Source organism: Mus musculus, chromosome 5 (genome assembly GCF_000001635.26).
Source record: "Mus musculus strain C57BL/6J chromosome 5, GRCm38.p6 C57BL/6J".
Lineage (NCBI taxonomy): Eukaryota > Metazoa > Chordata > Mammalia > Rodentia > Muridae > Mus > Mus musculus.
This window is the reverse complement of record NC_000071.6, coordinates 38409342-38437290: the sequence shown is the minus strand read 5'-3', so window position 1 is coordinate 38437290 and position 27949 is coordinate 38409342. Positions and strand designations below refer to the sequence as shown.

At 46.7% G+C, this 27949-nt stretch overlaps 1 protein-coding gene across 13 annotated transcripts in view; it reads left to right on the top strand.

The window, feature by feature from the left end:
* Slc2a9 (solute carrier family 2 (facilitated glucose transporter), member 9) overlaps positions 1-27949 on the top strand; it is a 153876-nt gene that overhangs the window by 65857 nt on the left and 60070 nt on the right. For 9 of the 13 annotated variants that reach the window (XM_006503685.4, XM_006503684.4, XM_011240690.2 and 6 more), the window contains 2 exons: positions 606-751; positions 19984-20116. In XM_006503685.4, coding sequence (XP_006503748.1) covers positions 606-751; positions 19984-20116 — 279 coding nt within the window. The remainder of the gene's footprint in view (positions 1-605; positions 752-19983; positions 20117-27949) is intronic. The other 4 variants (XM_006503687.4, XM_006503686.4, NM_145559.2 and 1 more) reach the window with 1 other exon arrangement.

Here is a 27949-nt window from a genome sequence, read left to right as displayed (position 1 = left end):
TTGTTAGTGCTAATCTTTTTCTGTGCCTAATTTATCAGTTGAACTTCCTATAGTCATTCATACACAGGGAAGCCCTTATCTGTGCAGGGTCTGTTGTGACCCACAGTTTCAGGGATCCACTGACGGTCTTGCAGTGTGTCCCCTAAGGGACAACTGTTCTTCCATCTACTGCCGAGTTCCATGAGGAAGAAGCCAAGAGAGAGGTGGGAGGACTGATTCCCCAGCACTGGTCGGGGAAGGCTGCAGTGAGGAGATATATTAGTTTTCTATCATTACTGAAGCAAACTGCCACAAACTGTGTGTGTTAAGACTGTTGGTCGGTGCCCGCTCCTGTGACGGACATACTTCCTCCAGCAAGGCTATACCACCTAAACCTTCTCAAACAGCGCCACCAACTGGGGAATAGACGTACAACTACCCAAGCCTGTGAAGGACGTTTCTCATTTAAAATGAGAGCCATCCTGCTTCTTCCCCCAGGGCAGCAGTCTTTGCTGTGAGCTGATGAGAGTTCTCCGGTGGGTTCCGTGTACCGGGCAGGAGACACAGCAGCATCAGGTGACCTTGTGCGATGTGGGGCCTCTCTCACTGCTGTGCCTTTCCCTCAGGCATTGCACTCAGCGCGCTCCCCATGTATCTCAACGAGATCTCACCCAAGGAGATCCGGGGCTCTCTGGGCCAGGTGACTGCCATCTTCATCTGCATTGGCGTGTTTTCTGGACAGTTGCTGGGCCTGCCGGAGCTGCTGGGAAGGGTAAGTGGGGCCGCCCGGCAGCCATGGCGGCTTTTATCTCCCTGCCACTGGAGACCTTCCTTTTAGAAAACTCAACTCTGAAGGAGTGAGTCCTGCGGGCTCAAGTGTTTTACATATTCATGGGGGAACATGGCAGGTGCCTTTCACTTTCTCAGAACATAAATGGTACCTAACAAACTCAAACCTTTGGAAGGTTTGAGTCCGCTGCTCTGCTAACCATTGTACCAGCCCAATTTGCATCTGGATAGGCTTTGTTCTCTGCTTCAAAAACATAAAACAAAAAACCACATATGCACGGTGCCTGAAAGTGTAGTTGGCTGCAGGTGTATTGTTTCCATAGGCTCCTGCTGTATATATGGTTCTGTAGCTTGCTACTTTTGCTTTACATCGTTCTGAGTTCTTTCCAAGGTATTCACTAACTCTACCTCACTCTAGAGTTTTCCTTTTCCTTTTTTTAAAAGATTTATTTATTTATTATATGTAAGTACACTGTAGCTGTCTCCAGACACACCAGAAGAGGGCGTCAGACCTCATTAGGGATGGTTGTGAGTCACCCTGTGGTTGCTGGGATTTGAACTCAGAACCTTGGGAAGAGCAAGCAGTGCTCTTAACCACAGAGCCATCTCTCCAGACCTTCCTTTTTTGATCAAGTAATCTTATATTTTGACGTATGAGGAACAAGATGGAATGAATTAGAATCCCAGCCCAACATCATACTTACTTGGGTGGGCTGGGCAGAGAAGCGTGTTCATTCAGGTTGGTGTAGAGTGGGGTGAGCCTAAGGAAGGTTTTCTGGAAGGTGAGGCCTCTCACCAGAGCATCCGGAAGCACGGGAGCACGAGTGAGGTTTAGATAGTGGTGATGGGGGCTGGGAGAGAGGAGGTCCTGGAGACAGGATGAGACAATAGACAAGGCCTCCAGATGGATGTAAGTGTGACAGAGCAGTGTCTCTGACCATGTGAGGGCCTGGCGGTATGAGCCACATGGGTGAGAAGGATGCTTGAGGAGTGTAAGGCGAGCAGTAAGCAGCAGCTCACTGAGCCCAGCAGGCTTCAACCTAAAAGAACAGGATGCCTGGGGCACTGCAGCAGGGCTGTGGAGTGGTCAGATCCACTGCAGAAGGGGCTAGGAGGAGGTAATGGAGAGGGAACAGACTGTAATGGGGAAGGCGAGGCAGGCTCAGAGGCCCAGTAGGAAGGCATGATTGCAGTGGCTGTGCTGAGGGAGCAGTGCATTGATGAAGGAAGCCGAGTCCACAGTACCTAAGGCCTGTGATGGGCGAGGGTGATGGTAGGAGTGGTGCAGATGCTCCCTGGGCCTCTCCTGGCCTCCTGTGGGATGAGTGCAGGAAGGAGGAGGACAGGATGCCTCTGCTCCGAGCTAACTCGTGCCAAGGACTGTTCTGAGTACTTAAGCAGTGTGCCTGATGCCAACAGCTCTTAGCAGCTGGATTCTGGCAGCAGGGCATTGCAACAAGAGGGCTTAATGAGCAAGAGCACCAGGAGGGTGCTCCCACAGGCCTTGATGCTCTAGCCAACCTGGATCCTGTCTACACTTTAGAAGCTGGAGCTGAAAGCTATGCAGGCCTCAAGGCAAAAGTCTTTGGCTTTCAATTATGTCTGCTGGGCATGTCTGACCCAGCCATGAACCCAGTGCTGGCTTCTCTGGGGATGCTTGAGTTAGGGAAAAAGAACTAACTGTGCATTGCCCGACTTCATTAGTTCTGGATACTCAGTAGAGGTTCCATATGCCCAGTAGTTGGTCACGCTGTTCATTACAACAAGATGATACCAACTGACCAGTGTGTACCACATTTCTAAAGCCTTTTGACTATTTTGATCATTTCCATGTGTTAAAGCACTCATAACAGAATTTACCATTCTAACTACTTAAAATATACATTTCCCTTTAAAAATTTAACTTCGTCGTGTGTGTGTGTGTGTGTGTGAGAGAGAGAGAGAGAGAGAGAGTGCATAGTAGGCACACATATGAGGTCAAAGGTCAACCTACCATGGGTCCCAGGGATCACACTATATCCTCGGTTTGCATAGCAAGCTCTTTCACCAGATGAGCCATCCCACCTGCCTTTAAATGAATCTCTGAGCCATTACGCATGACTTGCTACATCTCAGCCTCAGAGCTGCCTACCTCTCACCTCTCTGCCGACTGTCTGGAGTGACTACAGGCACACTCTTGTTTTTCTCCATTTACAAAACCAGAAACCGTGCTTGCTTGATATTTCCACTTGTCTCCTGACTGATAATTTCCATAATTAGTGCGAGTGTGTTGGAAACAGTCTGTCTGCCGAGTGAGGTATCACATTAAAGTACTCATTTGCTTTCTGTATACAGTTATTTTTAAGTTCTCAAAGTTAGCATTTGTTAGTGATGATAAAAACAATATTACAACCACAGCCCGAACCCTTACAATATAAAAGTGTATGTTAAAGCCAACAAATAGTATACACATTCTCCAATGGTAGTATACTTGCTAGAGCCTTATACCTACTAGAGCCTTAAGGTATATTTATTTAAGCCTTACTGTGCTCTAAACTCTAATCTATTGGATGTCAGTATCAGAGACTTTCTGTTATCCTGGGTTCTCCTTGAACCTCTGCCCTTACTCAGTTAACAAATGAGCTGGATGCTGGAGTCCAGCAAGGAGCATGCCAAATATAGTCTCATCTTCACAAGACTGCAGGAGCGGTGGGAACTTTGGCAGGTCACCCCTTCTCCAGCAACCTTCTTGGTAGCGGGCATGGCCCAGAGTCCCAAATCCCCATGTCCCACTAAAACACCATTTCCTCTGGGGACACATCACCAGCAAATGTGTCCTCAGAGCACCGTGTGCAATGCTCTCTCTCTTGTTCTGTGGCTTCTGTTTGCTTTTGTGTTTCCTCCCTCCTGTGGCATGCATCTTGGTGATGGTTAAATGTACTAAGAGCTGTTGAGTTTAAGTCAGCCCCTCTGCAAGTCTGTAGAGATCCCTGTCTGCTGTGTGCCAGGTGACTGTTGCTGCTGCCGCTGTGACTATGGACTGGGCTCCAATGGTCGACAGACCGGGAAGAAGTGGAACACTGCCATGAAAGGATGGTTTTCCTGCAGGAGTGATGTGCAGTGAAAGCCTTAAGGGTGAATAGGATTTGTCTGGTCCAGGACTGCTGGGAAGGGAAGGGACTGAGTGAAGAGGATGCTGTTGAGCAGGGAGGAGCGTTTAGGCAAGACCCTAACATTTGTGTAGAGAAGAAACCCCAGGGATGGTACTCCAACCGCCCTGGGCAGGGTCCCTTTGCTCAGGCCTTAGCCAATTTCTGTCTCCAGTCATTTTGATAACATTGGGTGCGAGGTGATACTTCACAGTGGTTTTGATTTGCATTTTCCTGATGATTAGTGGTGCTAAGTACGTCTTCAAATACCCATTGGCTGTTACTAAGGATTTACTTGTTAATTTTATGTATATGTGTGTGCTCCCGAGTTTATGTTTGTGTGCCTGGTGTGTGCACACAGACCACAGAAGGTCAGAAGAGGGCATCAGGGCCCCTAGAACTCTTTTTCATGTTTTCCAACATCTCAGCCAAGGCCAGAGGGATTGCCCTGGTCTGCTCTCTGTTAAGGGCTTGGCTTACAGTGGTAGCGACAAGGGTGCTTGGGGCAAATGTCCCACGTACACACCTCAATCTGAGGGCATCAGTGGGTGATGGTGGCTAGGAGCTTGTGAGAGGAGTCAGGGCTATCTCTGGGTATCTGACTTTTTAGCCAGGTAGAGTAGTAAGTAGTACAAGATTCCAAGTCACAAGCCATAGAGAAGGAGCAGCAGCTTTTTAACGAATGGCCCAGGGTACGGAGCAACCAGGAAGCAGAGTTGCCTTTCGAACATAGGCAGCACCTCTGTTCCCAGGCTTGGAATGCTGCCCCTGAAATAGCACACACATCAGCATGATTCCAGCCAGAAGCTCCAGCAACTATGCCCACCGCCTCACTGGGCCAGCTGAGAAGATATTGTTTCCTACAAGTTGTCTTTTCCTGAGTGAGTTTCTTTTCTTTATTGCTACAATAAAAAAGAAATGAGAAAAAGAAAACATTATTGAATGTTTTTAAAGGAGAAACATTTATTTTGGTTCATGGTTCTAGAAACTCAGGGTATGTCAGCTAAGCTGCATTGTTGAGGGTTTAATGTTAAGGCAGAGCATGATGGAAGGACATGGTGGAGGAAGATGCTTACCTCACGGCAGGAAGGGAGGGAAGGAAGGAGAGACAGAGACACAGAGAGAGAAGGAGTCAGAAGGAAACAAGACACATTCTTCAAAGCATTGTCCCAGTGAATCCAACCACGGGTTAATCCATGCACAAGGTCAGAGCCTCAGGAGGCAGTCACTTTCCCAAAGCCTGCCCTGGGAGCACTACAGTGGGGGCCAAGCCTTCAACACTTGGGTCTCTTGGGGACACGCCCTAACACTCAGCACCAGTTTGGCTCTTCTAGGCCGAGCTGACTCTGGCTAGAAAAATGTTCGAGTAGCCCAGAAGACACCATGGATATGTAGATCTGTTTGTTGTGTTTTCATGTCCATGCTCTGTGAAGGTGGAGACTGGGCCTCTGAGCAGGAGAGGACATCAGACAAGCTTTTTCTTCACCTCCTCCCAGGTTTTGTGAGGTTCCAGCCCAGCAGGAGCCCCAGGCAGTTCCTCAGGTGTAAGGATTTTATTTCTTTATTTTAATCCTGTTTCTCATTTGTTCAAAGACTGAGACAGCTAAGCTTTTAAAAACTTAAAGAACAAAGAGAGATGCTTCCACTCAGGTGGCTTCTTTCAAAGGAGGGAGGGAGGGAGCGGTGAGTTACTTTCTCGACCAGGGTGGCAGCAGAAGAAAGAGAGCAATCCTAGCGCAGGATCAATTAAACTGTTGTTGCGATTTCATCAGACTTGTGAAAACAGCGGCAACGGGACATTTCATTCTTCCGAGGGACATGTTACAAGGAATGTTAATAAACATGTCTCTAGTGAAGATAAGAAGTTGGTTGAAGATCCATAGGCAGGGATATGGGTGGAGAGGTGTGGGAATGTGCTCCGGGTAGCCACTGTGGCTAGGGCATCAGGCCAGGCATCTGGAAGCTCAGAGCTGGTCTCCTCCGTCTTCTTCATGGCCCAAAGATGCCAACCACACGACTCACTGAACTCTGGTCCTCGGGCTTCCATGGCGAGCTCCTTATCTACCCAGTCTCGTCTCTCTAGCTGTGTCTGCCTTTGTATTTGATTCTTAGACTCATTTGAGCTACTTCAGAGCATGGTATGAAAACCATTCACATTTCTTTCCTTCTCCTACCTTTCTTCCACTTTCCCCACGCTCTGCCTTAAATCCAACAACCTTCCCTCTATTCATGTTTGAGGCGCTCTTTAGAAGTGTTTTGTTTTGTTTTGCTTTTTTTTTCTTTCTTTCAAGACAGGGTTTCTCCGTGTAGCCCTGTCTATCTTGGAACTTGCTCTGCAGACCAGGCTGACCTCGAACTCAGAGATCTTTCTGCCTCTGCCTCCTGAGTGCTGGCATTAAAGGCGTGTGCCACCCAGCTCCAGGTGCTCTTAAACAGGTGTCAAGTTAGCATGTGCACACGAGTTGCTGCTTCTGGACTGCCCATTAGTGTTCCCGAGGCCTCCTCAATTCTCTGCCCTACCCTCCAAGTTTTAAATACTGTGTGACTGCCTCTACTGTCAAAGCTGGAATCTTTTCTTTGCTCATTGTTCCCTGGGGTCTTCAGGACCATTCTCACTTCAAACAAAACTGTCATTGAATATTTGATCCAAATTACATTAAACTGATACATTGGTTGGGAAAGAGTGGGGTTGCTTCTTGTTTTCATTTTTCTTTTTCTTTAAAGAATTATTGATTTATTTTATATATACGAGTACCCTGTAGCTGTCATCAGACATGCCAGAAGAGGGCATCAGAACCCATTATGGATGGTTGTGAGTCACCATGCAGTTGCTGGGAATTGAACTCAGGACCTCTGGAAGAGCAATCAGTGCTCTAAACTGCTAAACCAACTCTCTAGTCCAGTTCCTGTTTTTCTGCTTAGAGTGTTTCCCTCCTCATTTTGGGTCTCCTTTATATCATTTGGTTGTAGTGACTGGAGTGCTGAGTGCTGAATTTCTTTTGCCCCCTTCTTATTGTTATTATTATCTACAGTTGCAGTTCTTGTGGAAGGAAGTTGGGGGCCTTGTACAAGCCAGGCAGCTGCCCTCACACTCATCTTCACTGCTGCTGTGTTCTTTACTTAGAAAATAGACATTGTAACTGTGTAGCAAGTGATTCCTAAGCTCTTCTGTTTCCTGGCTAGTGGGATTTCTTTTCCTCATTATGTTTTCAAACTCGTGATTGGCAGGTTAGTATATGCTGATCTGGGACTCTTTTTTACTTCCTAGTAATGTCTGTCATTTGCTTAGCTAGAGAGTTCGAAATGATGGCTGTTGGTAGCCGAGGTCTCCTCTTCCTCATTAGCAGCCAACCCATCATTTCTTAATAGTGGCATCCATGACTGCTTGTGGTCTCAGGGTGCTGTGCTGCCATTGTCACTTGACACAGTGGCAGTCTATAGGAGTTTTATTGGAAACTATCATATATATATATATATATATATATATATATATATATATACACATACACACATATATATACATACACATATATGTATATATATATTCAAAAGGGCTTGCATGAAGACTTGCATATATTTATGTGCACCACTGGGTACAGTGCCAGAAGGACATCAGATCCCCTGATCTGATGATCTGAGTTCCTGCATGGGTTCTGGGAACCGATCTCAGGTCCTCAGCAAGATCTGTAAATGCTTAAATCACTAAGACAATCCTCCAGCATGTCTAAAAATACATGTCTAAAAATGTATTCCCTCAGCTACTGGTGTGGGGCCATGCCTGCCTTCTCTGCCATGCTCCCCACCATGATGGTCATGACCTCATGAGACTGTCAGTAAGCCCCTAGTTAAATGCTTTCTTTTGTAAGTTGCCTTGGTCATGGTGTACCTCCACAGTAATAGAAAAGAAACTATGATATCTGCCCCGTGTTACGGACTGGGAGGTGAATAGCCAACTCCTACTGGCCACCAAGTGCTCATGCTGTCTCTCTGGGGTGAACCACCTCTCCTGACTTCCAGTCCTCTGTACATCAAAGGCAGTCTCAGTGACGATTTAGCTCTGAGGCTCCTGGCTGCCTGAACTTCTGATTTGGTGATTCATGCCTCCAGTGGGGGTAACTTTACCTCCAGAGACAGCACAGCCGTGGCAGCTCTGTCTGCAAGCAAGGGAGCAAAGGAAGCGAAGATAAATTTAACAGTTCTTGAAGTCGTGTCAAATGGAATTGTAAAGGAAGCCTTTGAAGCTTGTCTGAACCCAGCTATCCTATCTCTGAAGGGCCACAGGGGAAATGATTAGGAAAGTTGCCCTTTGAGGACATGGCTTTGACGGAGGAGTTAGATTCTGGAAGTGAGTCACAAGCCCCTGACAACTGTGCCTTCACTCTCTGGCCACCAGGCCCCTTGCACTGCTCTCTCTTGCAAACTGTCTCCCAAGTTGCTCCCTCTTTGCAGCTGAGCCAGTGCTCCTGAGATTTCTGCCTCATAAAGGCCCGTGACCACTGGAACGGGTCTTCAGACCATGGCAGGTTCCGGGCATCCATAACCCTTGCCTTCCATAGGCACACGATTCTTCTCATTTTTTTTTCTTCTGGGTGTCCTAGCACACTGGACCCTACAGAGAGGCGTCAGGGAAAGCCTCTGCAGGCAGGACACCTCAGGGTTTAGAAAAGCAAGTGTCAGAATACAGAGGAGTATGGCCATAAAAGAACCCAGGAGTGGGAGAGCCATGGGGACAAATGCAATGGAAATTTTTCTAGAGAGGGTGGCATCTACCTTGTAGTGTGAGGGACAATCACTCAGTGGAAGGGAAGGAGAACACAGTTCCAGGCCGAGCGAACAACCACTGCAAAACCAAAGAAATCAAGAGAGTCTAATACATTTGACAACTGAGAATGCTTCAGTAACCACGCCTAGGATACAGTGCCCACGGATGACACGGGCAGGCCAGCTGCTCTCCCATGTACACGGTGGGAAATGAGCTGAAGTGGATGTTGGGAAGTTGTAGGAGAGAGCCTGGCCTCTGCTTCTCTCCAGCTGTGTGACCCAGACAAGCAACTTCAGCTCTCTGAGGCTCAGAATCTGTGTCTGTAAAATGAAAGTTCACCTACACTCCACGGAGCCAATGGAACCTTTAAATGAGATGCTGTGTCCTCTTCTGGGATCCATTAAATGAGATGCTATGTCCTCACTTGGGATCCACAGCTGACAAGCCATCATGCCAAACTGACTGTAATGACTATTAAATGGAAAGCATTTTCCCCACCTGCATTCAGAAGTCTCGGATCTGGGAGTCTAAAATCCCATGTTGATCTGTTCTTATCTCTAAGACCATGCAGTTTCCTCTCCTTCCCTAGACTGGCCTGGCTCTCCCACATCCCACACTGCTCTGGCATTAATTACCCTGAGAATCCTTGTTCCCTCCTCTACGTCTCCACCATCTGCCTCAAGGAAGACACAACTCAAACAATTTATAGAAAGACACTTTCCCTGGCTCTTCTGAAAGGGATGGAGGTGTGAGGCTGAGCCCGGGTGTTGCTCTCAGCAAAGCTTCTCTTCATCCACTGAGCGTTCACACAGACAGCTTCCACTGGAAGGTTCATCCTGGGAGAGGTCCTGTCGTTTTGCCTCACTCTGACTTCCTCTTGATTGTCTTAGGGTTTCAGTTGCTATGATAAACACTATGACTAGAGACACCTTAAGGAGAAGAGGGTTAATTTCTGCTCTCATGTCTGATCACAGTCCGTAATTGAGGGAAGTCAGGATAGGAACTCGAGGCATGAACCTAGAGGCAGGAACAGAAGCAGAGGCCATGGAAGAATACCATTTACTGTCTTGCTTAGCCTGCTTCCTTATAGCACTCAGGATGGCTAGCCCAGGGGTACCACCCATAATGGGCTGGACCCACTCACATTGTCACTAATTAAGAGTGCAGGCTTCCATACAGCCCAATCTTTTGGAGACAATGTCTCAACTGAATGGGACATCCCCACTCCCATGCTCCATGCATCCATTGACCACATCCCATCCCTCCCCATGCATTATGTATTGTGATGGTCTCAGTTTTGATACCTGAGGCCTTTCCCTCTGCTTGTTTCCCCTGCAGGGGAGCAGCAGCCTCCCTGCATCCTGTCTCTGGCTGCAGAACCCTTTCTCTTTCTTCCGGTTCTTTTTGTCTCTTCCCTCTGTGCTAGCAACTCTTTCAAATGTCTGCTGCTTTTCTTCACGTTTAAAACCTCGCTGAGCAGGATGCTGGGACGAGCACGCACGGGAACTGTATCCACTGTATCTATGGTGACCACACCTGCATCAGCAGGTTGTTTTCTGCCCCCTCGTCCCCTTGCCAAAAGTCAGTCTTCTCTTACCAGAGCAGAAGACACCTATCTGGGAACCCAGTTCCACTGTGGGTGATGAGGGCTTTTAAATGTATTAGACTCTCTCTTGACTTCTTTGGCTTTGCAGCGGCTGTCCACTCAGCCTGTGTTCTTGTTATCAGCCTCATACTTTGCTGCCAGGCCTGGTCTGCCCCATGGATGTAATTACCACAGGTCCACTGATTGGGCAAATGCACCCCCATGGGAGCAGGGCAGCTGCTGGTGTGGGAGAAGTGGATTTTGAGGATCTTTCTCTCAGTCTATTTTTTTGTGGCCCCTTTGTTATGAGTCTCTAGAGTGAATCCCTTGCATCCTTCTGGGTACCCCCACAGAAGGATGTCCCACTTTGTTATTCTCTCTTCAACACTGGGCTGAAAATCGCATTCCACAATTGTCACCAGTCCAACCTCTCCCCCTCACGGTTACCTTGCTTGTCAATGTCCATGTTTACAAATCAAAGTTAAACGGGCATAGGCTCCCTTGTTCACATGCGGCAAGGTTCCTCTTTTTCTGTAAGCCCCTGTCTACTGTGAAATACACAAAGGATACCCTGATAACCTATAAACAAATGGATTTTAAAATAATCCAATTATAAAATGCTGGATCAGACAACACTCTAAAGAAAGCTTGAAGCTTTCCTTAAATGGGGAATTGAGGCCACCATGGCTCCCTACCTTGCTTGAATGCCCTATTATGTTCTTGCTATCCCCATAGCAGTGGTTTGCAGGTGCAGGTAGTTGTATATCACAGTGCCTGCAGTACTCTCAGAGCATCCTGATCCAGGCTGCACCTCAGGCCTCTTGAATCTGAATCTCTAGACAGTGCTCCAGAGGCTGTAAATGGCTAGCATTGGCCCAATTTGTTGATCATTGAGAAATTGAGGCAGGATCCAGACACTACTGTAAATTTATTTTTTTCAAAGCCTACTTTTAATGATGATTCTTAAATGCTTTAACCTCCCTTTTGGCCCACCACTCACCAGAGGTGGTGGAAAAGAAAGGCTATGGAGAAGTGAACCTGTCTATCTTTGGAGACTATAGTTTACTTTTTGTAAACTATCTTTGGAGAAAGTCTCATCTGCATTGTCAGGAAACTAGCAGTTCAGTTCAGTTCACAGGTCAGCAGCGGCAGCTTGATCCACTCGCAAACACTTCACAGATATACTAGCAGTCAAGTTCAGCAGAGTCAAGATAGCAAACATGAAATCAGCAGTAGTGGCACTGCCTAGCAGAGACAGCCAGGCCTTAGCCAGGCCTCGAGTTATCAGGAGGGACCAGGGCCAACAGGAACACCAGATAAAGTTCTCAGCTGTGCCTCTCACAGTGAAGCAAAGATCAGTGAAGACGCAAGACCAACAAGCATTGCACAGTCAACTCTATATGCAAGCCAAGCTCAGCCTCATTCACTGTCCGTTGAGTCCTTTTTATACTCCCTCTAAACATCAAGTGTCCGTCAGAGCCTTGCCTCAGCATGTATGTCTGTCTCAACCGACATCACTCTGCCAATGAGCCCAAGTCTGTGGAAGTGGCAAGAAACTGCAGCACAGCACCAGAAGTGTTTTTTTCCATGAAGTCCTGACAAAAATGGAGCTCAAACTGTGCAGTGTAAGGTGGGCCAATACATGCATGTCATTAGCAAAGACTCCTTCATCACGTGTCCTTTCACGTGCTTGCTTTAGCAGAACATCCCTTCGCTTGTGTCTGCTTCAGCCAAATGTCCCTTCACGAGTCTGCCTTAGCCTTTCACCTGTGCCCACTTCAGGAAACCACTCCTTCACTTGTCTGCCCCAGCAAAACACCATCCAACACAACGGAGTTTCCAAAGAACCTTTAAGTTTTCACTTCACACTTCCTGTTTTACTGATCAGGCTTTGTGGGAGAGCATGGTTGTGTGAACAACTCGCAAGGCCGATGTAATCCCTGCTACCTGCACTTACAAGAGTATGTGAGTCTGTAGAATGGGTGCTGGCCTAGACAAGGTGGTCGCTGTACTCTGGTGAGGGGAAGAGACAGAAAGAGGCCTCTCCTTGTCTCCCTACCATCCAGCGTGCTCCAGTGGCTTACTCAATACTTGGAGCTACAGCTGCAACCTTGGGGACAGTCTGGGCAAGGTGAAAGACTAGGACTGTGTGGGCAAAGTCCAGCTAGGTAGATTACAACCTCAGAAGTATGAATATCTCTGTATCCCAGATGAGGTTTTAAGCAAGTCTCTCAAAGAGTAACCACACTTGAGTCCTGTTGAGGTGTGTAAAGTGGTGGCAATGGCTGTCTTTGACTGAGTGTTACTGGTAAGATGCCAGGCCAAGCCTATACTATAGGCTAGTTTTTCTCTTTTACCTAGCTCCTGGTGGCTATACCAGCTTGTCAAGTATGTAATGGAACTTTAGGACAGAAAGTCATACTGGGAGATGTGACCTCAAAGCCAAATAGGGCACTGTCCATCCAGACTTTGACTCTACTTTCTACTAAGGCTTTGGACTTAGTGAGTCAGGAGAATATGATAATCAGAGCTTGTTTCTTTTTTCAGATCCCTGGATAGGCAGTATCTCCATAGGACAGACTCTCAGAGCATCTCGGGAAATTGGTCATAGATGATGAAGACCACAGTCTGTGCTTCTAGGACTCATTTATTCATGGGTTTAGTGTGTGTGTGTGTATGTGTGTGTGTGTGTGTGTGTGTGTGTGTGTGTGTGTGTGTGTGTGTTGCAGCTCTGAGAACCAAGAACATACAAAAAGCTGGGAGACTGATGTCATGAGAAATGCTAGAGTCATAAGGCCCGGGCTAGGATGCCCTACTGCTGCCTTGCCGACCCATCACTGCCCTAGGCCCTCCCACTTCCTTCCGAGAATGTCTGGGAGTAAAGGTATGATGGTGGAATGGGTTGAAGGATCAGGGTATTTTCATCATTAAAAATTAAACTGTGAAGAGAGTGTCCTGAGAGTCATGTGATTAGAGGCATGGAGGATGTGAGGTGCTCCTGGAATGTGGGCTGAGGTGCCAGGGATAGGGGGACCATGGCCATTGACTACATGTGCTGAAGAAGAGCAGGATGGAGGGAGGTGGAAGCTAAGAGTCTGTGACGCAGACCACTAGTGGCCCTACTTAATCACTGAGCACTGGGCTTGTGATACCACAGTGAGCTGGTTGGGCAAGGCACAAGCTTGGAGGAGTCAAAGGCATGACAGAAAGGTAGACAGCAGTATCATAGCATCTAAGAGGCCATCTAGTTTATCTGAGAAACTGAGGCAGGTACTCATTTCAGTGTTGCTAGGTTTCAGGCGAGGGCTGATTGACGTGTAGAAACACACAAAGGAGAAAAGAGATTAACAGGCATCTTCTTCTTTTGAAAGATTTATTTATTTCTTTTTATGTGTATGGACATTTTGCCTGCATGCACAGATATGTGCACCATGTGCATGCCTGGTGTGGTGGATTCCCCTGGAACAGGAGTTACAGACAGTTGTGAGCTGCCATGTGAGTGCTGGGGATGAACCTGGAGAGTTCTCTAGAGGAACAGGCAGTGCTGAGCCATCTCTCCAGACCTGAGCTGCAGCAAAGGGCTCAGAGGTGTGGGCTCCAGGTAGCTGGATAGAAATCCTCACTGGAGGGGGAGAGAGACACACACACAGAGACAGAGAGAGGGAGAGAGAGAAGGAGAGGAAGAAAGAGAGAGAGAGAACAGACAGATACACATAGAAAAACTGGGAGGGGAGAGAGAGAGAGAGAGAGAGAGAGAGAGAGAGAGAGAGAGAGAGAGAGAGAGAGAGAGAGAGAGAGAGAATGAGAATTGAAGAGGAGGGGCAAGGCCCTTAGAATGTGTCTGTTCTCCAACTCCTAGGCTCATACCCAGTCCTGAGATGTGTTCCATATAACCAATTCAGATGCTACAGTCCCTGGGCTTGGGGCAGGGGGCAGCAAATGTGACCTTAGACCAGCTATTGGGTTAGTATGGATCATACAGGCTAGTTGAGGCAGGCTCATTTTCTAGCTGGGCAAACTGGTCCAATAAAGAGCAAGTCCGAGATCCCATAGCTAGGAGCAGAAGAATCATAATGTAAACTTGGATCTAATTTCACAGCCTCCCTCCAACCTTGGACTCCAGTATCCCCAGATGACATCCAAGGTCACGGGAGCATGAATGAGTAGATTCAGCCTCATCTGAAATCAAACCTCAAACCTTATGGATCTCTGAAATTCAGAGTTACTAAGGAGAAACCCAATCTGTACAGAGAGTCTGTGTGCATCCCTACAAGTCCACTACATCTGCAAGCATCCCTCAGTGTCCTGCTGCATTTGCGAGCCTTCTCACTTTGAGTTCTATTTGGGAACTGCTGATCAGTGAGGGGTAAAGAAGCACATGGCAGACAAAGAGAACAATGGGATTCAGAAGCCATGGCGATTCAACTGGAAAACAGGAGGCTGGCGAAGGGATTAATCACGGGTTTCAATTCCAAGGAGAGTGGCTTTGAGAACAGCAGGTAGCTAACTCCTTGGGAAGTAAGAGAGAGTATTTTACAATTATAGTCATGGAATTTGGGTGTGCCTCAGCAGGGTACAGCTACACAGTGGCCTGTTTGACCCTGTGGACAGCAGAGGTTAAGGAGACAGAGCTGATGACCACCTGCCAGGGTTCAGCCCCACCCCCACAGCTATTTATAGTGTATAATTTATAGTGTATATAGGGAGTGTAATTGTCAATGGGGTAGAAAATTCTCGGTACCTTGGCTTCTTCAGCTGAGAATCAGGAGAACTAGCAAGGATGCCAAAGACTCAGTAAATCTGTACAAACAGGGACAAACATTGTCAACAATGTCCCATCTAAGAGTCTGGCTAGCGGTGGTTCACAGGGTCAGTGACCTTTAAAACCAGTGTGGAATTTTGACTCTTTTTCAAATAGGAGTAGAATAAAGTTGATTTATGAATAGCTTTTGCTGTAAGACTTCCCAGCAGCCCCCTAGCCTCAGGTTCCTTATCTATAAAATGGGAATAACAGAGGCTTGTCTTGAGAACCATGCAAGGCAGAAGACAAGCAACCTTTTCTGGAAGAAGGAGACAGTGGTGGACAGGAGGGGATAAGCACTGCATGTATAGGAATATGGGGTCCCCACGTGAGGTCCTGGCAAAGACTTAGCATATGAGGGACATGTCCATGGATCGTCATACCATTATTGATAACAGAGGGAAATGGGGGTAATGACATAAACTTGTAAAGAATCTTTCTTTTTGTAGACATAGAATCAGGCCATGGATGCACACCAAAAATATCTAAAACAAATATGGCCATAAGGAATGCAGATGTTTCAGAGGACGGAACAGGCTCTTGGAGAGCAATTTGGGAGGAGGGGAAAGATTGCTACGCCACACTCAGGTGGCCATGCTGTATCCCAGGGCACTGTGAAGCTGTGGCCATCAGGGCCCTTCCTTGGGAAGTGGCTGAATGTGGGAGTGGCAAAGTCACAGACTTTGTAGTCACCGCTGATGGAGCTCTTTGCCAACGGAGCCCCAGCTCCTCCATACTCTGAGATCACTCAGATGTGCAGCAAAGCCACCTTCTCAGGGTGGCCCAGCTTTGCATACAGCATCTATCTCACAGTTTGCCTGATACCTGCACCTGTATCTTCCTTTGATGGGGTCCCTGCTGTGTTGTTATGAGCCACTGGAGCTGGGTTTGAGTGATGACTGATGAATTCTGCTCAGGGGACAGATTTAGCCTAATAGAACCGACACAAAAATTCCCTAGCTAGGTTAGCAACTGCCAGGCCTGAGAGAGCTATAGCTCTGTTTTGCTTTGAACCGAGGGACAATAACAAGGGACGAGCCTACACAGGGGTCAGAAGAGCTAACCCATCATCCAGCTGGTCCCCCAACTTCTCAAGGGATCTCCTATGCATTCCCGACCATTCGGGGTTCAAGTTTCTTCCAATAGAGCTGAAACCCAAGAGTGTTGCGGGGGGGGGGGGGGCGATCTCCATCATCTTACTATAAAGTGTCAGCTCTTTAATAGGAGAAATGCCATGTAGGAAAAGCTTAAGTTTAAAAACAAATACGTCAAGAATATCTGGGGGGGGGGCGGTCTATCAGTTACATCCATGTCACCTGTCACCTCGCCCAACACATTCAGTCTACCAGCACATGCTGAGCACCTGCCATGCTTCGAGCACTGGCAGATACATCAAGGTGGGAGACTAGGTGTGACTCTTGGGAAACCCAGTCACCTGGAAGGAAGAACACTGAAAAACAAAGCAATTCAGTTTTTCATGGAGCTGTATAGAGAGCTCATCCCACTGACAGCCTCCCATGCACAGACCATGAGTATAAAGAGATATAAAGAATGCCCTTGGAATTTCCAAAGAGCCTTGAAGATAGGCAACATCATGATGTTTCACATTCAGTATCAGCCAAAGCCGCCTGCACCAGTAGCCAGTGTGGCCTGGTCACCTTCAGGTCCCCTGCTTCATTTCTCTGGGATCCCTGGACACAAGGTGTTGTACAACACTAAGAACTTGACTCTGAGATCCATGATGCCTACTGTACTTTAAAATGGTGGCCTTCTCGTAGTCTAGGAGGGGATTATATAAAAAGAACTAAAGTCTTCTATAGCTTGGGAGAAATAGGACCTAGAAGGCTATTCTGGAGAGATGGCTCAGCGGGTAAGAGCACTGACTGCTCTCCCAAAAGTCATGAGTTCAAATCCCAGCAACCACATGGTGGCTCACAACCATCTTTAATAAGATCTGATGCCCTCTTCTGGTGCTGTCTGAAGAGACAGCTACAGTGTACTTAGATATAATAATAAATAAATCTTAGAAAAAAAATTAAAAAAAAATAAAACAGAAGCCTTGCAATTGACGGAGCAAGACATAGTTATTAGAAACACCCACAGATCTTCCCCACTGGGGTGTTAAACATCGTCTTGCTAGACAAGATGACCCACATCTGTGCTCCTGGGGACAATGGGTACAAGGACCCTGGCATAAAGCCACTGAGCTGGGGCCCTGTCTCAGGCCCTCACTGGCCCCTCCAATGCTAACACCTGTGGCACCCGCCTCAGTCCCACCTAAGGGAGAACAATACACAGTTGTCTGATCAGTTAACAGAGTAGCAGGTTTCTTCATGCCATTTCCATTCAGACTTGGTTTCGCTTAACTCCCCTTACCACCATCTCTCCCTCATCTCCATCCCTTAGGCTCCCATACCCTTTGTCCACTGTACTCTCTTTCCTTCTCATATGTACCCCTGCACTGCCCACACACTCACACTTAAAAGCCCTCCATTAAAGCCTTTTTTTTCTCTTCTCTTGGGACTCTTTCTGGTTTCCTAGTTTTTATCAACATTTACTCCCATCCAGGTGCATGGCGAGAATTTGGGATCCACGTGAGAGAGAGAATGCAGTATTTGTTTTCATATGGTTACCTTGAATTATATGTTTTTAAAACATGTAAAACATAGAAACAGCCTGAGTCTGAGGCTACCCTCTAGGAGTAGCAACTTAAACTGGTCAGTGCATGAGAAAGCCCCACCCACTCTCGTTTGTTTCCAGATAGAGAAGGCAGCTGTTGGATGCCACTGCAGCTTGAGATTCTTGGCTCACGTTGGTATACTGCCAAGGAACATCATGGATGGCCCCTTGCACCAGAAAGACAGTTGGTCAAATCCAACTCACCTGACTCCAGCTCCTGTCAAGCAAAACAAGGCACCTCTGGCGACCTTGAGGCCCCTCCTTGGGCAGCTTAGGGTACTTGTCCATGGCCATAGTGATTGGCATATAAGCAAGTTCAGATCTGAGCCACGTGCTCAAGAGCAAGGTTCTTTGCCATTCACTGGGTGACCATGGGCCAGGCTGAAAGGCCTGCCTTAATTATGGTGGTTTTTACTGCTTCTTCTCAGAATGCTTCTGTGTGATATTTTCATGTAACCTACGCATCATCTTGAGACTCGTTATAATATCTAATGCCATGCAAATGCTATGTAAATAGTTGTTACACCATATTGCTTAGGGAATGATGACAGAGAAAGACGTCTGTCTGGGAGTATTCAACACAAATATGGTTTTTTTTCCCCTGAATATTTTCAACCCACGGTGGGTGGTGAGTGCAGAATACACAGGCAGAACTGACAGACTGTCCGTTGTTCTCTACCATGGTTTAAAATGGATCAGCGGAATATAATTTGCATACCAGTTTATAGTAAAAACCCTGTGGTTTTTAGAATATTCACAAAGTGATACCACCAGAGCCCATATACATTCAGAACATTCCATGACATCCGAACAGACCCTATCTGTGCCTCTTGACACTCCTCACCCATTGATTGCTCCCTCTGACCTTTCACAGATCACTCTCTTTGCATGGTCTTCTAGTCACAAGCCTCCTCAAACTGAGCAGCCTGAGCAGCCTGGCTTGGCCTCGCCTGTCATTCAAAGGGAAATGCAAGAAATAAGCTGGCCGCTGAGTAGATGGACTCACTAGCTTCAGAGAGGTGGAGGGAAGATTGGAGTCACCTTGGAGATGAGGGCTGAGCCAGTACTGGCTGAGTGTCCTGGCAGGCCCTTTCTGACTTGCTCTGTGCTTTAGGGGTCCCTTCTGCTGATCCCTGGTAGTGTCTGATACTCTCATGGGCTCTCTGCCATCAGGGCTCTATAGCGGGTCTCAGAAAAGCTGACAGGGACAATCGGTTATGGGATGAAGACAAGTAGTCACATACACCCAAGGGCTCTGAGCTTATTGGCCCTGAATAGGCTAGCAGACCTTTGCCCATTGGGTGAAGACTTTTCAGGTTCCAATGTGTCATCCTCTCCTAGGATGTCTTCTCTTCCTTCCTTTCTTTCTTTCTTTCTTTCTTTCTTTTTCTTTCTTTCTTTCTTTCTTTCTTTCTTTCTTTCTTTCTTTCTTCCTTCCTTCCTTCCTTCCTTCCTTCCTTCCTTCCTTCCTTTCTTTCTTTCTTTCTTTCTTTCTCTCTTTCTTTCTTTCTTTTCTTTTTCTTCTTTTCTTTTCTTTTAAATTAGGAAATAAAACACACTGAGTCTTCAGCTTGGAGCTAAAACCTTTTGTCTTCCCCATCAACACTGCCCAGGGCGACATGATCCTATGCCAAGTACACAGTGGGAGAATATTTGTAAAGCTGGGTGACAAAGACAGGGAAGGATGTCACCTTGATGGGCACAAGAACATACGTTCCATGGTGCATTTAAATTGCATGGTATGCATTAAGTTGCACTGTACACAGTAAGTTGGAGGTAGCCATTTCTCTTTCCCTGCCAGTGGAAAATGAAGGCCCTTTGTACATAAGGGCCACCCTTCCTTCCCCTATCTTCATGGACAAGAGGAAGATGGTGGATACTGTACGGGAAGAGTTTTTGATCCAGTTTTTACACTCAAGCATGTCTGATTCTGTGCCAATGGTGAGCCATGCTGGAGGAGTGGAAGAAATCCAATGAGAACCCCCCGCCCCCCGTTGACTGTGGTGACCCATGCTAGGGAGCAGCCACCCTCTGGTACCCTCTGAGTGACCTGGCTGCCAAGATCCATTTTCTTTTCAGAGACCATCCATGGGGACTCTGAGGCTACCCAAACTCAGTGTTCTCTTGCTTCTCTTAGCTGCTGCCATTGGGGACAAGCTGAGTAGGGAGGCTTCCTGCAGAGTCCAAGCTTCCTGCAGAGTCCAGTGTCCCCAGTAAAACAACGAAAGGCCCCTCCATCAGCAGAGTCTTCTCCCTACAGGAGAGCACCTGGCCATACCTGTTCGGAGTGATCATTGTCCCTGCCTTGGTCCAGCTGGCAAGCCTGCCATTTCTCCCTGAGAGCCCACGCTACCTTCTCTTTGAAAAGCACGATGAAGCAGGAGCCATGAAAGGTAGGGTCCTTCCCTTTCATCACACAATGCCTGGATCACAGCAAGATGCTATAGGGTAGAACAGGGCAAGTGTCAGCATCTCTGAAAGCACAGTGCTGAGGGACATCTACTCTCTTCACCTCCCCAGCTGCAGACACGGTTCAGATAGCAGAGTCTCTGGTAGCAGTGGAAAGAGGGTGGTTGAAAAGAGCCTAAGAGGTATGATTCCAGAAAGCAATTGGACTTGCTGGAAGAAATGGAGTCCTCTGTGGCAACATGATATAGCCTGGCTTGGGAGAACTCCTTTCTACCTGCCCAGATAAGGAAGGACCCTTGGGAGGGGCTTCAATTACATATAGTCAGAGTGGACAATAGGAGTGCAATGAGTGAATGAGACTCCAAAGTCTGATTTCACAGCCCAGTAGGAATGTGTGTATACAGGTATAACTGTATGTGTGTTTGATATATGTATTAAGTCATAATACATAAGTACTATGCCTACACCTGGTAAAAAGAGCAAAGATAATGAGATCCAGGCCTTGGGGTGAAAAATAATACTGAGATCTGCATTTCTATCAATAACAGTACCAATTTCATTCCAGATGTTCAGCAAACAATTGTTCTTTGTTTGTTTGTTTGTTTGTTTGTTTGTTTATTTTGACATACTGAGTGTTGGGTCAGGCAATGGGAAAGACATGATCATAAGATGGCATCCCTGCATCCTGGGGTAATTTGAATGGTCTGTTAGGATGGGCAGACATGTCTGAGGAGAAAGAGTGTACGTGGTATCCTGCTTGCCTAGCATGTGCGAAGTCATGGGTTCAATCTCCAGTTTCCCAAACAAAATTAGAAAAGAAAACTCCAGTTATGGTGGAGCATGTGTGTAAACCCAATATTCTGATAAATGAGGCTGGAGTGTTTGTTGTTGTTGTTTGGTTGGTTTTGTTTGTTTTTTTTGTTGTTTTTTTGTTTTTTTGTTTGTTTTTTGTTTTTTGTTGTTTTTTCGAGACAGGGTTTCTCTGTATAGCCCTGGCTGTCCTGGAACTCACTCTGTAAACCAGGCTGGCCTTGAACTTAGAAATCTGCCTGCCTCTGCCTCCCAAGTGCTGGAATTAAAGGTGTGTGCCACCATGCCTGGCTAGGAGTGTTGTTTTTAAAAAACAAAATCCCAGATATTCAATTTTACCAATGAAGACTTGGGAGACAGATGTTGGGGTAAAGGCTTGCTAGTTTAGAAAGGGAAAGAAAGCACCCAGCTGACCACTCTATTCCACTAATGTCCCAGAAGTAAAAAGCCCTCTTTTCTTCTCCATGCTGTCTTAAATACCCTTCAACCCAGTGTCCCTCATTTTTACTTCCTGTGTTTTCTTATTATCACTCCCTGTCAACTGGTTGCTTGCTCTGCCTCTTAACCTATAACAGACTTTATTTAATCCTGTTTACAGAAAGTTCTTGGATTAAAGGTGTGTGCTAGGGCTGAGCCGCACCACAACAAGAAACAGGTTTTTCTAGTTCACAGTCTTGGAGTTCACAATGTGATCAAATATCCTGCAGCACAGGAGGATCCTCATGAGCTCAAGAACAGTCTAGTCTACAGATTAAGAACACGTCTTAAAAATAAAAAGATGAACTTTTGAACTCTGCCTTTACAAAATCTCAGTGAGTCTTCAAGTTCTACAAATGACTCCCACTGTTTTCAGCTCTTCATAGTGCTAGCGTACAATACAGAGAAATGGCCTCCACCACCCTCTTCTTATTAAAGGGGTCTGCTTCCAGAGCCTGAACCTGTGGCAAAGGCATGGAGTGTCCATTAGACCTTGCACCCCTGTGGCTAAATATCTAATACAAACAATGTAAAGAGAAGGGCGGTTTCTGAGGCTTCTGTTCATCACAGTAGAAGACATGGCAAAGCAATTCACACGTGATAATCAGGAACCTGGGCTGAGCCTTCACAGGGAAGTGTCAAACAAGCGACAGCTCCCAAAGGCACACTGGCAGGTGGCCTGCTTCCTCCAGTCAGGCCCCACCTTCCACATTTCCCTCATTCCCATGGTCTCTTCAAATTTAATATCCATCAGTGGATTAAACTATTCATCATCTCAGAGCACCCAGAGTGAGCCGTATTAATCCCCTGGGTGGCTCTCTACTGACAGTCAAAGTTGAAGGTGGCACAAGACGGAGGAATGAAGGTCACTGATGGAATCGAGGCTGCCAATCAGCTGGATTCAGACTGGAAGAGGGGACTGTACATACCATCACAAGGATCCTTCTAGAAAGTAGGACTGGAGGCAGAGGGAGAACCAGAGAGATGCCCCTATGAGAAGGACTTGGCTGAAAGAGAGCGTCTTTTAGGATGACAGGACGGGGTCATGGGTCAGGCTACACAGGCAGCAATGGGAGCTAGGAACCATCAAGAAACTCACCTGAGTGCCCTGTCTGTGGCACTGAGCTCATCAGATTCATTATGTGACTGACATGAAGTGCATCCAACCTGGCTTTGACAATGGCTGGGCCACAGGAAATAGTTCTGTCATTTTCCCAGGAGGACCCACTAAAGAAATAGCTCTGAGTTTCCTGGTAGCTAGGAAGAAAGAATGACTTGGTTTCTCCATGGACTCTTTCATCAATGTCCCAGGAAAACAAGATATGGATCAAAGTCAGGTAGGGTCCTGAGTGCTGAGGCCTGTTGGTAAGAGTCCATTGGGAACCTGATGCCTTCACAGGTCACCCCGTGCCAAGAGCCACTGAAGAGAAGCCCTGAGTTCCAAAGAGGTGATAACAGGGAGCTTGGGAAGAGCTTCCTGGAGGAGGTGACATCTGAGTGGGTGGGGAGATGATTGATATGAGCCAGGTGAGGATAACTGTGGACTGTGTGCAGTTAGGTTGATGCTACACGTATGAACATGTATGGCTGGATCGAGCACACGCAGACCAGGGAGGAGGCCAGTGCTCTTGCTCAATCCTCCTGTGGCTGTCATTCATCAGGAGCAATCTACACATGTGTCCCAGCTCAGAGTGGCCCTCTGGGAGTTTACCAGTTCTGTCTCTGTGGTGCTCATTCTAATTCCTTCTTGAGGACAGCCACATATATACTGCTGTCATGTGACTGTCCAGGTCACGCAGGGACGGAGGTAGAACTGCAGAAGAACCCAGCTCTCTCCCATCCCAGCAGGAGCATGTGACCATCATGATATTATGACCATCATGTCCACTTAGAGCCACACCTATGGAGATATGAATGAATTAGCAGCTATACAAGGGCGGAGGGAATTCCATCACAGTCAAAGTGATATTCAGATCACCCGCAGTCCTGGAGGAGGAGGGCTTTCCCTCTATTTTGAGATGTCCCCAAAACTCTTGTACTGAGGACACGACAGTGCAGAAGGGGGTCATCTCATCTCTGACCACCTCCTGTTGATGTCACTGCTTGACCAGAGCTTGTACCACTCACACAGACTCACAACAATGCTAGAGTGGAAATTCCTACTCTCCTGGGGACTTGTTCCCTCATTCCTCAGTTTCCTAAATGTTAAAAGGCAGTAAGGAAGAGTTGGCAGTGATCTGGTGTGGCTCATGAGGCCCAGCTAACACCATATCTCTAGCGACCCCCTTGTAGCAGCTGGAGCCCTGTCTCAAGCTTCTCTTAATTGGTAAGTCTTTGTGGCTCAACCCCTACCACACAACAGCCCTCAGAAGCTGAAGCTAAATGGAACTGAATGGAGTCTCTCCTCTCAGCCTCTCTATTCTATGAGATTTTCTCATTGTTCTTTTGAAGTGTGTGGAAAACCTGATCAGATAGCTCGTTCTCTTAAGGTCCTCTGGGGCACATACACCCCAAGAACCTGAAGGCAGTACATCTAGCAACACCCTCCTTCCAAAGCTGTTGCAATGGGAAGAAGGTCTGTGAGGGGCACGGCACATAGTAGGTACAGAAATCGCCAGGCTCCTGATTCTCTGGGGTTCCAACCCTGCTTTGGTCATGGCAAGTCTGGAAGGGGCAATAGATTGGAATCTCTCACTGCTTCCAGCCCAGAAGCAAACTGGGCCACGTAGATTTCATTCCAGATGAGAAATGAACGCATCCTTCTGTCTCAAATTCTTTACAGTTAATGATTTAGTATGGGCAGGAATATGGGTGAGGTGAGGCTGTGGGAAGCTGCTTGCTTTCAAATTGAAGAAAGAGTGTGTCAGGTACCCTGGGAGAGGCCTGTGTTTTTCAAAGACTAGGGTGAATGGTCTAGTGGAGGGCCATTCTCCATGGGCTAATGGCTTCCTGAGATGTCAACTACAGGTGACTGAGACCATTTCTTCCCTGGAGTCAACCCGTTAAAATTCAAGGTGTCTGTTGTTATTAGACGCGTTCTCACGCCCGGCCAGGAAGAACACCACAGACCAGAATCTTCTGCGGCAAAACTTTATTGCTTACATCTTCAGGAGCAAGAGTGTAAGAAGCAAGAGAGAGAGAAAACGAAACCCCGTCCCTATTAAGGAGAATTATCCTTCGCCTAGGACGTGTCACTCCCTGATTGGCTGCAGCCCATCGGCCGAGTTGACGTCACGGGGAAGGCAGAGCACATGGAGTGGAGAACCACCCTCGGCACATGCGCAGATTATTTGTTTACCACTTAGAACACAGCTGTCAGCGCCATCTTGTAACGGCGCATGTGGGCGCGGCTCCCAACATCTCCCCCTTTCCTTTTAATAAGAGCAAATAGGCCACCCATATTAATGAGAGTGGAGATAGAGGTCAAATCCCCAGTGTGTAGGTAAAGGAGCCATGTACAGGATTAGCTCTTAGGCTCACAGGCTTTTACCCAGAGCAACCCTGACCTGCTCCCGTGTCGTTTTGCCTGGAGAGAAGGACACTTGGACACTCAACCTTCTTGAAAGATGACATGTCTCCCTAGAATAGGCTCATATATGCCGCAGAGCCTTTCTACTGCAGTGCTTAGCCGTGCAACTCTCTCGGGCTGCTGAAGCACACTCACTCTATCCCGTGCAATGAGACTAGCCTCATGAGATGTAAGAGCTGAGTGGCCAGCGACCTATTGCCTAAGCATAGATATATCAGGGGAAGCTCCATGTTCTAGTCCTGCAAGCGCCTGGGCAATAACCACCTTGTCTCTCCTAGTTTGGGCCTTAAGCTTACAGACCAATCAAAGAAGCAACACTAATCCACAGCAAAGTGTATCTCCAAATAATATTAATCCCACCCATTTTTTAAAGAAAGAAAATGCTGAGGAGATCCAATTGGGTAATCCTTTGGTCAGGGACAGGTCCAAGCGCGTGGAGTTGACCTGAAGTCTCAATTCCCGAAGGATCTGTTCAAATTCAGCCATCCAATTCTGTAACATATACTGAAAAAGACTTTTTGACAAATTAGCTGTCCTAGTAAATTTCTCATACTGAATGGAAGTAACACACAATCTCGGAAACTTTTGTTCACATCCCTGCTGAGTTATTTGTCATAATACATCTAGTTGTATCTGGACAAGATCTATGAGTTGATTAACCAGCATGAGACCTCTCTGTATCTTGACATTAGCTGAGGCCTGTTCATCTATGACTGTAGTCACTGAGTCTGACAAAGTGTTAATGGTGTCAGTCGTCTGGACCTGTCCAGACAGAGCCAAGGCTGTCTGAATTAAGGCCAAACCCAGTTCCCAGTTAGTGGTAAAAAAGCAGGAGAATACTTGAGCATTATACATCACCGTCATTGGGAGTGGAAATGTCGACATTATCCCCCAACGCTGCTCTCTTTTTATTATTGACGCCCTGGACATCACCAAGACGAGGGACATTAGTATTCCCTTGGTCAGTCTGGATTTTTCGGGTGAGTCTTTCTGGTATCCAAAATGGGTTGTCTTCATTCTGTGGGAAAACACAGATAGCTCCCCTGGATCTTATCAAAATAGGATCCGGGCCATACCATTTATTATCAAGGACATTTTTCCATTTAACCATCTCATTGGGCCTATCTGGCTCTGAACAATGACGTTCAGCCGCAGTATGGCCATGAGCATCAATATTTAAAAAATTGAGTGTAAAGAGTGCCATAGACACAGACACTCTTGGTGCTCGGGGTACAGTCTCCTCAAAAGTTCCCCTCTTCTGTTTTATAAGATAGGCTTTGAGGGTGCGATGCGCACGCTCAACAATACCCTGTCCTTGAGGGTTGTATGGAAGTCCAGTCAGGTGGGTCACGTCCATCTGACGGCAGAACTGCTGGAATTTTTGAGACGTATAAGCTGGTCCATTATCAGTCTTAAGGAGTCTGGGTTTCCCCCAAGCACTCCATGCCTCAAGACAATGTTGAATCACATGTGAGGCTTTTTCTCCGGTTAACGGAGAAGCAAACATGATGCCAGAACATGTGTCAATGGACACATGGAGATATTGAAGTTTTCCAAAGGAAGAAACATGTGTAACATCCATTTGCCAGACCTGTAGAGGTCGAATACCGCGTGGGTTAATTCCCACATGAGGAACTGGCAAGAACTCACAGCAGCTTTGACATTGAGTAACAATGTCACGGGCTTCTTTTCTTGTCAAGGAGAAACGACTGCGTAATGTTTCAGCCGTCACATGAAAATTGTTATGAAAATTTCTTGCAGCCTCTACCGGGGATGATAGGGCAGCAGCCATCACTTTAGTGGCCTTATCTGCCAAATCATTTCCCAGAGCCATGGGGCCAGGTAGGCCTGAATGGGCTCTAACATGAGTAATATAAACAGGAAATCTTCTAGATAACAAAACTAATTGTATCTGCTGAAAAATATTGGCAACTCTACTGGAAGGCTTAATCACTCCAGCCACTTCTAAAAGATTTACTGCATTAACCACATAACAGGAATCTGACACAATATTAAGGGGTTCTAAAAAGGTTTTTAAAACTTCTAAAACCACTAAACATTCTACCACTTGAGGTGAATTTTCATTATATTGTTTGGATACCACTTTACCATTAGCCACATAGGCACCTATGCCAGTTTTTGATCCATCAGTATATACCACAATCCCATTTTTAAGTGGGTTTCTTACTGTTATTTGTGGAAAAACAACAGATTGATTTTGGGCAAACTGTAAGATTGGATGCTTTGGATAATGGTTATCTATTTGTCCTGAAAAGGAGGTAACTAAAACTGCCCAATCATTAGATGTGGCTGCCAAGGTTTGAACCTGTGCAGCGGTATAAGGTACAATTAAAAGATATGGACTTCGCCCAAAGTGGGTGATTGCTGCTTTTAGACCTTTAAGGGCAAGCTGTGCAATTGCATCAGGATACCAATCTATTATTTTAGCTGGGGATACGTTTGGATGGATCCACAACAATGGCCCATTCTGCCACAAAACTGCGGTTGGCAATTGTGCTGTCTTAAAGACACACAAACTGAAAGGCTGCGAATCCTCAATACGTTGTAATTGTGCATTCTGTAAGGCTTTTTCCACCTTTTGTAAGGCCTGGTTAGCAGCTAGAGTAAGAGTCCTAGGGGAGGAGATATGAGGATCTCCTTCTAAAATACCAAACAAAGGCCTTAACTCAGCGGAAGGAATCTTTAAAAAAGGTCTGAGCCAATTAATATCTCCCAACAGCTTTTGAAAATCATTTAAGGTATGGAGGTGATCTCTTCTTATCTCTACCTTTTGGGGCACAATCTTATCTGGGGACACCACAGAGCCCAAGAATTGTCCTGTATCAGAAATTTGGACCTTTTCTGTGGCTATCTGTAAACCCCACTGACTTAAAGTTTTAAGTAGAAAAGGATATGCCTTTTGTAGCATGGTAAGGTCTTTATGGCACAGGAGGATGTCATCCATGTAAAGGAGCAAAATTAAAGAGGGGAATTGTTCCCT